The sequence below is a fragment of the Lactuca serriola genome, chromosome 1, assembly GCF_051521515.1.
Source record: "Lactuca serriola cultivar US96UC23 chromosome 1, Lser_US96UC23_V15, whole genome shotgun sequence".
NCBI classification, from domain to species: Eukaryota; Viridiplantae; Streptophyta; class Magnoliopsida; order Asterales; family Asteraceae; genus Lactuca; species Lactuca serriola.
Window position 1 is genome coordinate 116,656,645 of NC_136408.1, and position 18,666 is coordinate 116,675,310.

The 18,666-nt window shown below is 33.9% G+C and overlaps 1 protein-coding gene across 2 annotated transcripts in view; it reads right to left on the reverse strand.

Moving 5' to 3' along the window:
• The window catches only part of LOC145097772 (uncharacterized), a 45,709-nt gene extending 30,079 nt beyond the window's left edge, over window positions 1-15,630 (reverse strand). Inside the window, exons 1-6 of one of the 2 annotated variants that reach the window (XM_079035420.1) lie at window positions 15,474-15,630; window positions 15,002-15,379; window positions 13,748-14,248; window positions 13,382-13,528; window positions 12,774-12,890; window positions 5,573-5,620 (exon numbers count right to left, since the gene is read on the reverse strand). In XM_079035420.1, coding sequence (XP_078891546.1) covers window positions 5,573-5,620; window positions 12,774-12,890; window positions 13,382-13,528; window positions 13,748-14,248; window positions 15,002-15,379; window positions 15,474-15,549 — 1,267 coding nt within the window. In that variant the 5' untranslated portion in view covers window positions 15,550-15,630. Of the gene's footprint in view, window positions 1-5,572; window positions 5,621-12,773; window positions 12,891-13,381; window positions 13,529-13,747; window positions 14,249-15,001; window positions 15,383-15,473 lie in introns of both variants that reach the window. The other variant, XM_079035414.1, reaches the window with a different exon arrangement.
• Window positions 15,631-18,666: the final 3,036 nt, after the last annotated feature.

An 18,666-nucleotide genomic window follows, 5' to 3' on the forward strand; every position in this document is an offset into this window, starting at 1 on the left:
ATTCCGCTACAACCTAATATATTTACAAATCAAATTCGAGACAATGATATATAACTTGCACATAACACGTGTAACATATTATTAATCTTAAATTCATAATTACAAAATGACATTCTCTTATTTCATTATGGTTTACATATGAAAAATTAGGTTTCATGCAACATTTTGTATAAAGTTTATATCCATGTTTATTGATCTAATGATGCAATATCAATTTGTAGAACTTATATCACTAATAATGTCACTTTTAACAAGATTACAGGTGGTTTTGAAAACAATATTATTAAGAATTAATTAATACCATAATAACTGTACTTAAAATACATAGGTATATAAGGATAAACTATAATAACCAATTGTTATCTAGTTATGCATTTCCGAATATGAATATATATATATATATATATATATATATATATATATATATATATATATATATATATATATATATATATATATATATATATGCGGTGAGTTTTAGACCGCAATCTTATAATAAACCGCAAACCGCACCGCAAAGTGTGGTTTAATAAAATTTCAAACCGCAAACCGTACCACTATAGTTCTAAACCGCATTATGTGGTGCGGTTTGGTGCCGTGCGGGAGGTTTATGCGATTTGTGCGGTTTTATGCGCACCCCTAGTTGTTGCCTTGGCTGGTTGAACTTCATGAATCTTGTAACTTTAAGAATCTCCCGGTGAGTATTTGGCTCTTTAGATCTCGTCTAGAATTGAGTTTTAAGGTCATGCATGGAATCTTTGCATTTTTGCCCTATTTTGACCTAATAAGAGTTTAAGACATTCATTAGACATGCATGTTTGAAAAGCACCAATTTATATGGTGTGTTTGGTGATAAAGACTCTTTTGAAGCAGTGTGTGTGTGTGTGTGTCTATATATATATATATATATATATATATATATATATATCATAGCTTTAGCAAAACCTTGAAAGACGGGGTGGGTTAAAGGTGAGAATTTGGACTTCTAGACCGGACCGGACAGGAACCAGACCTGGACTTTATAAGCCTAATAGGTACGCTCTAATGTTCACCAATTTCTGCAAAACAGGTCCGCTCCTAGAGATCGGATCGGTTCGGTCCGAATCAAATGCTTACTTACACGTCCAAGAGCCAGGAACCAGACCTGGTTAGCCTAAACAGGTTCGATCCAAGGTCCACCAAATTCTATAAAAGTAAGCATTTCGACTGGACCGACCATCTCTTGGACCGAACAAGTTTTATGTAACATACACATTCTAAAATTGTGTATTGTTATTATTAAAAGTGAATAAATGTGAGTGTTGAGTTCTAACAGATAGTTTTTACTAGAAATGAAGTAAAACTATGTTTAGAATCACTCATAAAATATTGGAAGTCTTATGAGATTCAATTAGTAGCCAAATAATGAAAATTTAGTGAAAATATAAAATTTGAAATAAGTAAAATTTTATTATTTGATGTTGTAGATAATCTCTTTAGAAGTGTTTAGGCGAAAACCTCGTCGAAATCCGAGTTATAGCGAAGAAGTTATGACTAATCAAAGATCTGTGACAAAAACTGGCAAACACTATGCCGCGTAAAAAGTGAGTTTCCGATCAACTACTTTTTAGCCTTAGTGATCTAAATGAAAGTTGGAGTACTCGTAAAAATAATAAACTTTCATATAAAGAACTTTTAAATCTGACTTCGTATGAGGAAGTTATGATTTTTCTAAGTTTAGAATAGCGGTAGACAGCTAAAAACTCGAAATAAAGATCGAGAGATATTTAGCCAAAACAACCTAAATGAGAATTGAAGGTCTCGTCAATAGTAGTACAACGTTAAAAAGTCTGACGAAAACAGAAGTCGAATGAAGAAGTTATGAATTTTTAACGGATTCTAATGTCCCGGTCCGTTAAAAATAATAATATTAAAATTAAATCAAAATTAGTCGATGAAGTCTAAAGGAAAGTTGTAGAGCGTAATTTTACCTACGCGTGCATATAAAGAACGTCAAAAACGGAGCTCATATGCGAAAGTTATGGATTTTAGAAATTTTTGGCTCAAAAACCGAGAAATTATGGATAAGAACCGGGAATTTTCGCATGAACAGTAGCCGCTCTACCCGGAACTGACGCGTGTCGCATGCTGATTCGACCGAGGGTGCGGTCCAATGAACTTCCAACACTTCGCTACTGTTGCCCCGTGTCCGAGGTGCTGGCCGAATCCGAAGCCGGCACGTAGCCTTCTCGCATCCGAGCCTCGCCCAAGCTGCCACCTGTTCCGAGCCTCATAGCCACCTGCCCTCTTCCCCTCGCTTCAGATCCGAGGCTCACACATATATAAGGGGTGCAAGAGCTCCCGGCTAATGTTGGATTTTTAGCACTTTTTCACCTCTTATTCCATATTTTGGTTATTTCCACTACCCCCGAAACCCCAATATTATTTTTAACACCCGAAACACGTCCCGAAGTGCCCGGAGAGTCCGAGAAATTTATCTTTTCGGTTTGAGGCTCTATCCTCGCAAGGCCTATTTTTCAATAAATCTCCCGGTTTTCAACGAAGAAAGTTATATTTAGAGCCGAAGTGCTGCCCAAATTACTATTTTAACCCCCGGTTATTTCAAGGTGAGTTCAATATATAGGAACAATTGTATGTTATGTGTTAAATGTGCTATGTGCTTTTCAGTGTTATAATTCTGGGTTATTTTCCCATGTTATTTTTATTTGCTATTTTTAATAGCAAAGTTATACCTTTGACCATGTGATCAGTGAAAGGACTTAGATTCACGGTGGTACTGGTATGTAGCCTCTGGCCATGTAGAACATGTCTCGTAAGAGAATGACTTCTATTCTATGGCATTGGTAGAAGGTTAGATAGGAATGGTATGTAGCCTCTGACCATGTAGAGCATGACTCCGTAAGAGAATGAACTCTATTCTATGATATTGGCAAATAGTTACATAGGGCTATAAGCCTGAAATCTACCAAAATGTTAATCAGAAATTATATGTATTTTGTGCCATTTGGGCCAAAGCTTTATTGATGCATATCAAGCATTGAAATTCTTATGTCTCATTGATCGTAAATCTTTGAATCAAATCTTGAGTTGATATTGAAAGCCTGACATATGATACGTATATGCTATTGTTGTTCTTGTTCCTTTTGCTTCTGTCATATTGGTATATATAAGGCATAAGATTATATTGTATCTATTTATTGAATTCACTAAGTGTTATCGTTTATCCCTCTCAATATTTAACAATTGCAGGTGATCAGTATCCAGTATAATTTTATACTGCTGAAAGTTTTAGAATAGTTAATACTATTTCTTTGTATTTAATGTTCATGTATGTATATGAATAGCATATTCCTGGGTAGATATGTAATGTAATAAAACTTAGTCGGTTTGTATCCAATATTTTGTAATCACTTTATTAATATAAAATATTGTTTATATATATATATATATATATATATATATATATATATATATATATATATATATATGCATGTAGCATGTTTTGAGGAAGTAACTTAAGAATAATGTTGGAATAGTATGAAAGTTTGGGTCTTCCAGAAATACAAAAGTTGGGGTCTTTCATTTTACAAAAATTGTTGGACCACGAACTGGATCTGTTCAGGCTTCCCATGTCTAGGTCCAGGTCGGGTTCCTGGAGGTTATGGAGGTTAGGAGGTTCAAATGTTCACCCATATAATAGGTTAATGAAAAAAGAAGAAAAAATTCTCATTTTTATTACTCATACTTTTATAAATATTACTTTGTTATTTAACCATCCTTAATCAGTATGAAATCCAGCTACAAATTTTAATATACATAAAGTTAACATAAACGACTATAAAGAAGCATTGGGATATTCTCTAAATGTTATGGCTAAATCAATACCATCGATAGCTTGTAATAGTAACCACATGTAATAGATAGTTATAAACTGGGAAATCTCCATTTTAGTCCTATTATTTTACACGCATTTACGAAAAAGTCCTAAATTATTAAATTTAACGGAAAAGTATGAAATACCGGATAAACCGGTGAATCGACCCAATTTACCCGATTACCACTCTAGCTACCGGTGACAAACCGATGTGGCATTAAATGAGATTAGGTGGAAGGTGAGTCGACCAAATCACACACCCATTTCTTCAACGCTAAATCAGACACAGTTATGGTAATATCTTCTCTATAGAAATTAGAGTTTTTTTACGTGTGAAGAAGACGACAACTGTAGGTACGAGTTCGAGTCTTCCAAGATTTGCAAATGGAAGACGTCTAGGATTTTGATACAATTGATGTCGAAGTAGACAAGGATTTGAAGAAGCAAACCAAGAGATGCAATTATGCATTCTCGAACAACTTGTTTCTTGACATAGCAGGTGAAGAAGGTGATGACTTTGCAATCCCTAAAATTAAACATATTGACGACGATGTTGACTTAAATGAAGATGATGTGGTGGAGAATGAAGATCATTTTGACTTAATGCGAGAAGGAAGTAGGTATGATGAAGTATATGGGTCTGATGAAGAAGTGTCAAGTGAAAGTGACCAAGATTCTAAGCTTGAGTTTGAGTACAACACCTACGATCCAAAGGTTAAATAGAACAAGATGAGACCACTTCTGGTAGAGAGGTATGAATCACCCTATCAACTAAAGTTATGTTTAATTAACCATGCTATTTATACTGGTTATAAGATAAATTTCAAGAAATGTGACATTGTTAGGCTAGTTGTTGTATGTGCTAGTGATCCACAAAAATTTCAATGTCCATTTAATGTTAGGGCTTCGTGGATGAACACAGAGAGGTCGTTTCAAATTAAGAAACTTGTTGACAAACATAGGTGTGTTAGGAATTATAGAAATACCAACCTTATGGGTCCAACATGGTTAGGAAACCAGTTTCTGAAAGAACGGATTACGAAGCCCAAGTTGAAGTGTAAGGAAATGCAAGTAATTATCCAAAGCAAATTCCACTGCAATGTGTCCTGGTCAAAGTTCTATAGAGTAAAGTGTAGGTCCATGTCAACTAGTTTATCACAATCATACATTATTCGAACTTGCCTGGATGACCTATATGCACTACTGTTGGAGACGGAGGAGGAGGAGGCCATATTCAAAACTTGCAATTTCGTCGATTTAGGGTTTTTAGACTCTTAAATAATGTAAGAGACTGAGGTAAATAAAGTAAGAGAGAGAGGTATGGTCAAGTTAGCTTCCATGTAAGCAAAATAATGCCACATCAGTTTGTCACCGGTTGCAAGATTGGTAACCGGGTAAATTGGGTCAATTCGCTGGTTTATCCGGTATTTCATGCTTTTCCGTTAACATTTAATAGTTTAAGACTTTTCGTAAATGCGGGCAAGAATAATAGGACTAAAATGGAGATTTCCCTTATAAAATTCCTTGGATGAACTATTGGAATTCATTTTAAACAGTTGCATCATTAAATGGAGGACCAAAAGTACTTTCGGTGTCATAAAGAAAATTTCCTTACATGAAGTCATGTTTGTAGAAAACATCAAGCTACTAATGAATGAATCAACGCATTGAAAACGAACCAACAAAAAAATTCCTTACCATGTTGTAGGGAAACTTGCCAAAAATTGCGGTAAATCCTCTCGATGACTACAAAAGAAATCAGATTTAATTGCATAAAAATCACTTTAAATAAATTTAGCTAAACAATCAATGACAAATATAGTACATACAATCATGTTAGATATTGTTAAGCTTAGTAGTGAGTATTTTCCGATAAGCTAGCATTTATGATTCTCATTGAACAGGAGGGACCATGGGCCGAGATAAGCTAAAGTATAGTACAATATTTTCAAATAGGCATATGACTAAACGACGATGGCATGTTATCATCCAAAAACACTATGATCTAAGGCCTGACGTTGAGTGGTTGTGCATCCTTCCCGTTCGACATCTGAATAAGTTGTGAGAGTCAACGAGGGAGACACTTACAAAAAGAGGGCTTGATCTATTGTTCCCTTAATATAAAGGAGAATACACTTTAAAGAATGAAGTTGTTAGCTATGGAGACTAATCCTCATATCTGAATTTCTTTTGGACCGGCCAAATTGTTTTTGGCTTTTATTTTTGTTTTTTTAGTTGGGCTTAGGCTTTTAGATGTTTAGGTTAAATCTTTTCATTTATATATATATTCATGAATGAATGTATTTGTAACATTATAGAGGAAAAACATGTGTAGAATAAAATCTCTCTCTCTCTCTCTCCCTCTCTCTCTCTGGTTTGGCAGTGGATGTAGCGTATCACAAGATAGTATGAACCACTTAAATCCATGTGTTTTGTATGCTTTGATTTGTTTCTAATTTCTCGTATTTCTTAGATCTATTTTTTGCTTATCGTTGTTCTTTACCTAACAACTGGTATTATAGCTATAGATGAAGACGGAAAGGTGAAGATCGATAAATTGGAAGGCCATGATTTTGGATTCTGGAAGATGCAAATTGAGGATTGCATGAATCAAAATAAATTACACTTACCGTTATCTGAACATAAACTTGAGAAGACAGATATAGCAGAATGGAACTTGCTAGACCGAAAAGCCCTTGGCGTTGTCAAACTATCACTAACGAAGAATGTCACGTACAACATCCTCATTGAGAAGACCATATTTGGATTGATAAAGGAATTGTACAACGTATATGAAAAGAGATCAACATCAAACAAGTTTTTCTTGATCAAAAAGTTGGTAAGCATAGAGATGAAGGAAGGAACGTCTGTGACAGTCCACATCAATGAGTTTAGCTCGATAATATCCCGGTTTGGATTTGTTGAAATTAATTTCGAAAATGAACTCTAGGCTTTATTATTATTTTCTTTATTTTCTTTGGGTAGGATTTGTTGAAATTATTTTCGAAAATGAACTATAGGCTTTATTATCATCTACAGGAACTGGAACTAAATTGGACATTTCAGATATAAATGCCCGATACCTCTTGCAGATAATGGTAAGACTGAGATGAATGTACCTGAATACTATAATGTTACACAGATTTGTTATGTAGAAAATTAAGTCGAGTCTTTGGTGATGAAAGCAGGAGCATCATTTCACGCTTGCCAAAAAAAATAAATCATGAGAAATTTCAAACCTTATAGTGATACTATTCTTCTTGCAGATGATAAATTTCTAAAGATCACTGGTATTGGAGATGCAGCTTTAAAAATTTCAATGTTTACCACATGGATTTTGAAGGATGTGAAATACATTCCTGACCTGAAGAAGATGTTGATTTGAGTTGGATAGTTAGATGAAGAAGGACATGATGTAAACTTTAGAAAAAGTAAAATGAAGGTTATTTAAGGGAACTTGGTCATTGCTCAAGAAAATAAGAAGGGAACTCTATATATGGTGTAGTTGACCTTAGGAGAAGCAAATACAACTATTGGAGATGGAGAGTCTTCTACTTTTTGGGAACAAAGACATGGCCATATAGTTAAGAAGGGAATGAAAATGCTTTCTTTAAAGGGTTACTTCAAAGGGATCTCACAGCTGAAAAATGTGACAGTCAACTTGTGTGAACCATGCGTATCAGGTAAAGAAAAAAGAGTTACTTTTGTGAAGACGGTTCAACCACCAAAATCAGAGAAGCTTGAGCTGATACATTCTGATTTCTTCGGTCGGACATCAGTTTCATTAACAAGAGGTTCATTGTATTACTTTACCTTTATAGATGATGATCCAAGTAAGGTATGGTTTACTTACTGAAAAATAAATATGAAGTTTTTTCTACTTTTAAAAATTGTTGAAAGCTATTGAGGAGAATAAGACAAATCTGAAGATAAAATTTTCGAAGCCAGATAATGGGGGTGAATACAGCTGCAAGGAGCTTACCGATTATTAAGAAATCAAAGACCCAAATCAGATAGATGTTGAAACTCATAATCTCAGAAGATCGACCTGAGATAAAAAAACCCACTAGCATATATTCTCCATTAGTTAATTATTTGCAACTGACAAAGAACGGAGAGTCAGAGTCTTATCCAAAGGTACTGAAACTGAAAGAATCTACTAAATGGAAGAAATCCATGAAGGATGATTTGGATTCACTTGACAAGAACCATACCTTGTCCTTAGTCAAATTACCACTAGGAAAGAGAGCTTTGTAAAATAAATGGGTGTTCAGAATCAAGGATGAAGCTGATAGCAGCAAGAGGTATAAAGCAAGACTAGTTGTAAAGGATTTCCAACAAAAGAGGTGGTTGATTTCAATGAGGCTCTCTCAATAGTTGTGAAGATCACTACTATTCAACTAGTCTGGAGTATCTAGCTGTTGAAAGTTTACATATGGAACAACTAGATGTTAAGACTTCCTTCGTACATGGTGACCTTGAAGAAGCAATTTACATGTCCCTACCAGAAGGAAACCTGATGAATGGTAAGGAGAATTTGGTGTGTAAACAGAAGGGTTTATATGGACTGAAACAAGCCCCAAGGAAGTGGTATTTAAAATTTGACAACTTCATGTCGAAAAATAGGTACAAGAGATGTGAGACAGATCATTGTTTGTTATCTGATGAAGTTCAGGTCCTCTTACATTATTATTTTATTAAATGTTGATGATATGTTGGTTGCTGGATCAAACATTGAGGAAATCAACATACTGAAGCAACAGCTCTCGAGAGAGTTTGTGATGATGGAATTTGAGATGCCAAACAAATTCTTGGGATAACCATGGTCAGAGACAGAGTTTTTAGAACTTTGAAGCTTTCACATCGAAAGTATACCTAAAAGATTCTATAGAAGTTCAACATAACTGATGCAAAACTAAGAAGTACACCTTTAGGAATTCAGATAAAACATTCGAAGAAACAATCCGCAAAGACGGATGAAGACATAATAAATGGAAAAAATTATGTATACATCAGTAGTTGGTAGTTTAATATATGTTAAGGTGTACACTAGACCGGACATTGCACATGCACTGGGAGTTGTGAGCAGATTTTTGTCTAATATGGGTAAAGAGCATTAGGAAGGGGTTTAGTGGTTGCTATGTTACTTGAAAGGTACTACCGAGGTCGCTCTATGTTTCAGCAGAAATAAAGTGGTTTGGAAGGATTCATTGATGCTGGTTTAGGGGAATGTGCATATTCGGGAAAAAGCATGGCTAGTTATGTTTTCACTATCGGAGGTACAACATTCAGTTGGATGTCTAAACTTTAGAAAAATGTTGCTCTTTCAACAACAGAGGTAGAATATATAGCCATTGCAGAAGAAAACAAAGAGTTGATATGATTGAAGAATTTTCTGTCAAATTTGGGAATAAAACAAGTATATTGTGTTCTCCACTGTGAAAATTGAAGTCCATTACTTCGAAGTCCATGCGTATTTGGTAAACAAAAAAGAGTTACTTTCATGAAGATGGTTCGACCACCAAAATCAGAGAAGCTTTAGCTAATACATTCCGATGTCTTCGGTCTGACATCAGTTTCATTAACAGGAGGTTCCCAGTATTACGTTACCTTTATAGATGATGATCCAAGAAAGGTATGGGTTTACTTTGTGAAAAATAAATCTGAAGTTTTCTCTACTTTTAAAAGGTTGAAAGTTATTGTGGAGAATAAGACAAATTTGAAGATAAAATGTTTGAAGTCAAATAATGGGGGTGAATACAGCTGCAAGGAGTTTACCGATTACTGTGCAAAACAAGGAATCATAATGTTGAAGACTGTGCTAGAAACACGTTAAAAACGGTGTTGTAGAGAGGATGAAAAAAAACATTAAATGAGAGATAAAAACTTGAAGTTATATGCAAGGATACCAATAGTATTTCGGGCAGACACAATGAGCATAACTCTTATAAATCGTAGACCCTCAGTCCCCATTGGGTATAAATTTCTCGAAGAGGAATGGTAGAAAAAGGAAATATCTATCTCTTACCTTAAAGTATTTGGTTTTAATGCTTTTTTCAAGGTTAAAGATACAGAAAAAGACAAACTTGAATCTAAAGCTAAGAAGTGTGTCTTTATCAGCTATGGGCCAGATGATATGGGCTATAGATGTTGGGATGATCAAACCATGAAAGTGATTAGGAACAGGGATGTCACTTTTACTAATGATGCCCTCTATCAAGATGATCTAGCTACAACTCTAAGCAAAATAAACCAAAGTCAGAAGGCGGTGTTTGCAGAATTTACATATGCTGATGTTTTACAATCTGAAATAGGCGAAGGCTCAAAAAATAGTGGGGGTGCTGAAGAGATAGTAAATACTGAAGCCAGAAGGAGTTCTGAAGAATATAAAGACTCATAAAGCAAAATTCCTGATTATTAACAAACCAAAGACCAAAATCAGACAGGTGTTGAAACTTATAATCTCAAAGGATCGACCAGAGATCAAAACCCACTAGCAAATATTCTCCATCAGTTAATTATTTGTTACTGACAAAGAATGGAGAGTTGGATTCTTATCCAGAGGTCCTGAAACTGAAAGAATCTATAAAATGGAAGAAATCCATGAAGGATGAGTTGGATTCACTTGACAAGAACCATACCTTGTCCTTAGTCAAATTACCACCAGGAAAGAGAGCTTTGTAAAATAAATAGGTGTTCAGAATCAAGGATGAAGCTCATAGAAACAAGAGGTATAAAACCAAACTATTTTTTAAAGGATTTCGAACAAAAAAGGGGGTTGATTACAATGAGATTCTCTCACCAGTTGTGAAGATGACTACAATTCAACTAGTGTTGAGTATTTAGCTGCTAAAAATTTATATATTGAACAGCTAGATGTTAAGTCTGCCTTCTTACATGGTGACCTTGAGGAAGACATTTACATGTCCCTACCTGAAGGAAAACTGGTGAATGGTAAGGAGAATCTGGTGTGTAAACGGAAGGGAAATTTGACAACTTCATGTAGAAAAAAAGGTACAAGAGATGTGAGACATATCATTGTTGTTATCTGAAGAAGTTCAGGTCCTCTTACATTATTATTTTTTTAATATGTTGATGATATGTTGGTTGCTGGATCAGACATTAAGGAAATCAACATACTGATGCAACAACTCTCTAGAGAGTTTGTGATGAAGGACTTTGAGATGCCAAACAAATTCTTGGGATGACCATATTCAGAGACAAAGTTTTTGGAACTTTAAAGCTTTCACATCAGATGTATACCAAAAAGATTCTATAGAAGTTCAACATGACTGATGTAAAGATAAGAAGTACACCTTTGGGAAGTCAGATAAATTTTTTGAAGAAACAATTCGCAAAAACGGTTGAAGACATAAGAAATGGCCAAAATCATGTATACATCGGTAGTTGGTACTTTGATGTATGTTATGGTGTGCACCAGACAGGACATTTCACATGTAGTGGGAGTTGCGAGCAGATTTATCTCAAATCTGGGTAAAGAGCATGAGGAAGGGGTCTAGTGGTTGCTATGTTACTTGAAAGGTACTACTGAAGTCGCTCTATGTTTCAACAAAAAGAAAGTGGTTTTGAAGGATTCACTGATGTTGATTTAGGGGGGTGTGCAGATTCGGGAAAAAGAACGGCTAGGTATTTTTTCACTATCGGAGGTACAACGTTGAGTTGGATGTCCAAACTTTAGAAAATTTTTGCTCTTCAACTAAGGAGGTAGAATATATAGTCGTTGCAGAAGAAAAGAAAGAGTTGATATGATAGAAGAATTTTCTGTCAAAGCTGGGAATAAAACAAGAAGACGGTGTTTTCCACTGTGAAAATCAAAGTCCATTACATCTCGCGAAAAATCAGATGTTTCACAGCCGAACAAAAGCCATAAATATGAAATATCATGTTATACGAGAACTTATAACTGATGTTATACTAAATCGGAAGAAAATCCTTCATACGAAGAATCCAGTTGATATGTTTACTAAGGTGGTACCAACTGATAAGTTGAAGTTTTCTATGGCTTCAACAAGACTTCTAGGATTGAAGAGGAGTCGGAGAGAGGGAGATAGAGAGGGGGGGGGGGAGTGTAATAGAGGATACAAACTTGGTTGGCATAGGGTGAAAAGAGTGAGATGGTTGAGACGATGGAGTTGGCTTGGAAGTGTAGGAGGGTGATTGTGAGAGACCAATAGTGGGCCGGTGGATATGGGAGGTGGTGGCAGTCGCACGAGAGGAGGTTGTACTTAGGAGTGGGCAAGAAGCTAGCGGAGGGACCAGATGGAAGCTTGGTAGCAGTAGGGTGGTGAGGCAAAGATATTGGCGGTGACCCTAGGAGGTTGAGAGACATTATTGGGGTCATAGTTGGTTTGAGGAATGAGTATGAGGGTGGTGATGTGGAAGCCATATAGGGAAACGAAAAATAGATTGAACATGTGACAAATTTTGAGAGCTATTTAATCGACCATGAACCAGAGAGAAAAGCCAAGCATGTCATCGAATGTGTATTCAATTGAGAAGGAAGCCTACAAGGTAATTTGAATACGATATATATTAACCTAGCTAGTTAATACAAAATATAGAAACTATGGATAAACACAAAAAAGATCCTCGAATTATATTGGAATGCCCGTAACATATGCTAATGAATACTAAGTTTAATTATTGAAAACCATATCTGAAAATACCCTTGACAAAACAGTTATTGCCGTTAGAGGTAGTCAATTTACTGAGTGTAATAGTGAAAATGATTGTCCGCATACATGTAAATTCCAACAACCTCAAAGCTAGATGGCATTAAATTCAACACACAAATGAGAATATGCTTAGCTTGAAAAGAGGCCCATATTTGATAGTGGATGCTTGTGATTGAACTGATTACATGTTTAGGATTACTAACCAGGGTGGAAGCAGCTCCGCAAATGTTTGGCGGCATCTTCCCTCTTATGTGTTTCTTGGTTCTCGATATCTGTTGACTCACGTCCTTTGATTACGCCGCAATTCTCTATGGGTACATCTTCAAAAACATAATATTATTAATTAGAACATATGACAAATGTATGTCACTTACAAAACGAGCAAGAACAAAAAAGAGTTTGCCGATAAACAGCCTAAATTTAAATGCTTTAGTAGTTTTGGTAAGATTGGGATGGGATTTTATGAGAAATAATTATTTTTGGTAGAGAAATCAACCAACTTGGATCTTAAATCAGCTCAACTGTGATCCATTTGGGTTAATTACCCTGAACCATAAAATAGGTTAGATCATTGATTAATTACATCATGATCCATAACAACACATAATTAAAAACATAGTACCACTAGTTATGTTGTCCTAAATTACGATACATGTGCCCGTCAATCAAAAGGTCGAGGATTCAAGACACTAGGACAAAGGTGTAGAATTTAGGAGTAGGATTATAGGGTACGTGAGTTAGCCGTTCTAAAAACAAAAAATCTATACCAAAACAATGAAGTAAGAGCAACTACAAAAACTGAGAAACATACGGGAATAAACAAATCTTTGATAAAAGTTGTATGATTTTCCATTAAAATATCCCTTGAACTTTTCAGCAATAAACTTCAATGGAGCTGATTTCCCGTTATTTTCTGTAGCCATTTTCGGGTAGTCCTTTATTAATCCAAATGCAACCTCTGCAAACGTCATATTCAAAACCAAAATAAATATAAATATGCGCATAATCTAATTAAAGTTCACTCAATGCATGCAAACTTAAATCCTGATTATATGTATGTGTTTGATGTTTCTTGCCATCTCTTAAATATCTACATACGTATATATCCATCCACTCTACAAAGGTTTGATATGTGTGGTTTAAAGTCAACTATGTAACAAGCTTCTAAAAAACTCACCCCAAAGACCTGCAGTGATTACCCTTGTGAGAAGCGTACAACCATTCACGCCCTCAAAGGGATTGTGACACCCTTCTTCTTCGGAAAGACTAATATGACATCTAGTAACATCGAGTAAATATAGAAAAGTTTCTATGTGAGAACCCATAATAGCTCTAAGGATAGGTAAGCATTTCTTCTTGTCAGGAAGGAATAACAAATGTTGATTTTTCTTCACCAACATCTCTGCTGCCCTTGCGTTGCCAACAAATGCAGCGTGGTGCAGTGGGTTCGATTCTCTAACTGTTAGCAGGGTTGGAAGTGAGGCCGGGGTTATCACATCCAGTAGTTCCTTAACAAAGTGGTTATTTTGACATGTACCAATTGCAACATGGAGTGGGCTTTCGTTATCGTCATTGAGTTTACACGTCAACGCATCTCTGTCCACGATGAACATTTGTTGGGCTTTCTTCCAGTCGCCATTTAGAGTAGCTCTATAGAGTGGTACGTACTTTGCCTGATCTATTTCCATTAAAAAAAAGTAATAAATAAATTCAACAACTCACGCGCAAATTTGGAAGAAATTAAATAAAGAAATAATACAAACGATAGTATACCCATGCCAATTTCACTTGTGGAAGTTTTAAATTTATTCAAAAAACATATTATTCAAGTATTACATCTTGAATAAACACTATCAAAATACCAACAAAATACATATTATGTTTGAAAAACACATCTTTATATTTTGAGGTATTTTACATATTTAGTCTCTAATTTTTTTTTCTTAACTCGAATGGTTGATAGTATTCATATTTATTTTGCCGTTGGACCCTGATCGAATTGAAAGACTAATATAGCCTTATTACTTTCATTTAACATTTATTTTTATTACTTGTTAATTATTTATACAATTGATATATTTATAATAAATAACAATATTAATTGTCTAAATAATTAATTAATAATAATAAATAATGTTAAATGGAAATAATAAGAGTATATCAGTCTTTTAACTCGATTAAGGTCTGAATTCAAAACAAATTTAAACTATAAGGATTATCTAAGTTTAAAATAAAATAGAGACTAAAAATATAAGCAACCCAAACCATAGAGATGGGGTTTCTTAACATAACATGTACATATATAATTTGTTGGTGTTTTTTAAGCAAATATCTTAGTTTGATGGCGTTTTTTGAATATATAATTTTTTAATAGTTTTTTTTAAACGAATTAGAAAATTTAATGGTGTTTTAAGTCATTTTTCTGACTTACTAGGGTTGGTCATGGGAGCAGCCGAAGGAGTACTATAAGTAGACTTTAGCTTTGTCCATACATCATTAGCTGTGGAAAGGCCGATAACAACATCCATCACATCTTCACACAATGAACCAAATATCCATGCTTTCACAAGTGCGTCCGACCTTTTCCATGACCAATCACTTTCAGTCCTATCTTCCATCTTTTTAGAGCTGCCATCGATCTGCACCCGGTTTTTTAATTTGCCATCGACGAAATCGTACATATGATTGGTCTTCAGAAGGCATTCCATGTCTTCTAGCCACTGACTATAATTGCTTTTACCAGACAGCTTGATAAAAACAAAGTTGGCTACATTGACGTCAGAAGGGTACGGATACTCTAATGGAGACCCTGCTATATATCAAATAAAATTAATACAGAGATTTTACTTTAAGTGTAATTTAAAAAATAAATAAACGAAATATATTAAGTTAATGTAATATACCCTGGTCGACTCTCCCTCTTTTCTTCCTTGGTGGAGATGAGGTGGAGCTGGGCGAGCAGTACTTCACTCCGCTCATGCCTAATTAAGAAGGAAAGGTAAAATATATATGTATGAAGATGAGTTCCTTTTGCTTAGAAACGATATATATATTTTACATGTATGAAGATGAGTTCCTTTTGCTTAGAAACGATATATAATATATATAACCAAGTTCTAGCTACTTCGCAATAGTACATATCATTCAATTATGAGGGATCCACGCGTTTATGGTTGTGGTAATTTATTAAGACTGTAATACTATTAATAGTCGTTGAGACTTCGATTTACTTTATTCGTTGACTTGACAAATAAATTTATTTTATTATATGCAAAAAAAGGGCACTACACTAGAAATTAGAAAATGAACGGAAACCAATAATAATTAGAATTTGCAATCTATAAGGCCATTGTTCTTTCTTCAAGCATAGGAATCCTATATGTCCGTAATGGGAGTAATGGTAGTGTGGATTAAAACCAATTATGGATTGTAACACCCAATCTAAAACGTTTCTTTCTATCTCTCTCTTGTATTTCTCTTTTCTTCAATAATAAACACCAACTCACACAATAGTAAATGGGTTGTGATAGTATATGATGATGATGTGGAATGGCTTTCACACATATTCATCCCTCATAGCCTAAGCATGGGTGTGTTTCGTGTTAAGTGTTATTCATTTATTTGTTTATAGTAGGTCTTTTTTGTAACATTCGTGATCGATTTATATCAAGCAAATGCACTACCGAAGAATTTGAAATCAACAAAGGAGGACACCAAGGAGACCCTCTCTCTCCTCTCATTTTCATAATTGTTATGGAAGGTCTAAACGTTGCCCTAAAATCTGCAGTGGAGAAATGATTATTCAAAGATATAAAAATCCATGGGAATTGTACGACCGTCTCTCATCTATTTTATGAGTACGATGCTCTATTTTTACCTATTTCCAAATGAAACTTTATATTTAAACAATTAAATAGGTACACACATGCATAAGGTATATGCCATTATTTTTTGGCTTATAGTATATTTATAATTTATTTTATTTTATTTTTAATAATTTAACTTATTAAGTTAATTTATATTATAATATTCTAAAATTTTAAAAAAATTTAAATCTTAAAAGTATTTTAAAACGATGATATATGTAGCAATCTTTAATTAATAATTTGTAATTTGTACCTTTTAATTTCTAGTTAATGTAATATTTCAGTTTTACGTATTAATATTATTTATAAAAATATATAATAAAATATTGATGTCATAATCTATTGAACTCTTAAGAGTTTAATGGAGTGTACAGTTTAATATATAAAATAGTATAATTAGTGGAATGTTGATGTCACAATCCAATAAACTTTTAAGAGTTTAATGCAGTATAGAGTTTAATAGATAAAATAGTATATTTAGTAGAATGATGATGTGAAAATTCATTGAACTCTTAAGACTTCAATGCATTAGAGATGGCCTTAGATCTCTTCTAGTGGACTTCAGTTTCTCGCTGCCAATCGGGTGTAGGTTTCCATGTGGTACAATCACTCTACCAAAGGTTAGCTTTATGTTACTATTTTATTATTTTATTTAATTTGTATTTGTTTTAACCTATCGGATAAATGACACCTGTGACGCCACTACCACATAGTCTGCTAGTCGCCTAGTTTATGCACATATTTATGTAATCCAAAAAAATTCCATCAAATTACCTACGAAAGTATATCCATATAGATTCCATCGGAAAAGTATCGGTATTTTCCAACAAATATAACAGCGGGAATTTGAAATCTTTTGACAACTTTTGTTTTTTGCTTTTCCCTCCATTCTTTGCCTCCCCTCCCCCAACCCCCAATGTGTATGTGTGTGTGTGTGTGTGTGTGTGTATATATATATATATATATATATATATATATATATAGCGAGAGAGAGAGAGACAGACAGACAGACAGATAGATATAGAGAGAGAGAGAGAGAGATTCAAGTATGCTATTTAATTATTGTATGGATGTACGAATGAATATGTGCCAATTATTCCTAAAGGGTATTTGTGTAATGTTACATTATAATTAATATTTTTAAATTAATTAATTGTCGTAATTATCTCAATCAAATTCTGATATATTAGGCATTTATTTAAGAATATATCAACCATATATATATATATATATATATATATATATATATATATATATATATATATATAGCGAGAGAGAGAGAGAGAGAGAGTTAAGATCAAATAAGAAGGAAATTTTTATAGGAAGGTAAGAAGTTTTTTTTCTATATATTTTTTTCGCGAACAAACAAAATGAATCATCAGCTGATTCATTTGTAAGATGATTCACAAGAAAAAATTCTCAAAAAAAACATCTCGACGATTCATTTATATAATGATTTTGTTGTTATTCACTAAAATTGTCATAAAAGTGAATTTTTTCTTAATTTACTTAAAAATGAATTATAAATATGTTTTTTTGGGAATTTTTTCTTGTGAATCATCTCACAAATGAATCATCTAGTGATTCATTTTTTTTGTTCGTCAAAAAAATATGTAGAAAAAAAACTTCTTATCTTCCTACCAAAAAAATTTCTTACCGGATCTATATCCTATATATATATATATATATATATATATATATATATATATATATATATATATATACACACACACACACACACATTGGTATCGTGTGCGTTTTCTTCCATCCCATATTTTACATTCCTTGTGTTCATATCTTCTTTCTGCTTCAAAGTTTTCGTGAATGAAGGTATTTTTTTATAATGTTCCTTTTTTTCATCTATTCTTTCTTAATTTTATTTTTCGTTTCCTGGATGTTTGTCACACCCCCGAACCAGACGGTGGAAACGTCCAGGGGCAGGTGACTTCATCTTGTAATATCATCACAGTCTATATAAATGAATCAAAGACAACATCATTACCATACATAAAATATACCGACCATCATAGTTTTACATCATTGTATTTGTTTATAACAATGCATCCAAAACATCAAGTATGGTGAGAAACAAAAATACAACAAAAATCTTCATTCCTTATCGACCAACCTGTTTTAACGTGTTCCTGAGAACATAAATCATTTTGCAAAGCGTCAACATATAAAAATATTAGTGAGTTCACAAGCATGTTTGTATGAAAAGTTTTGTAGC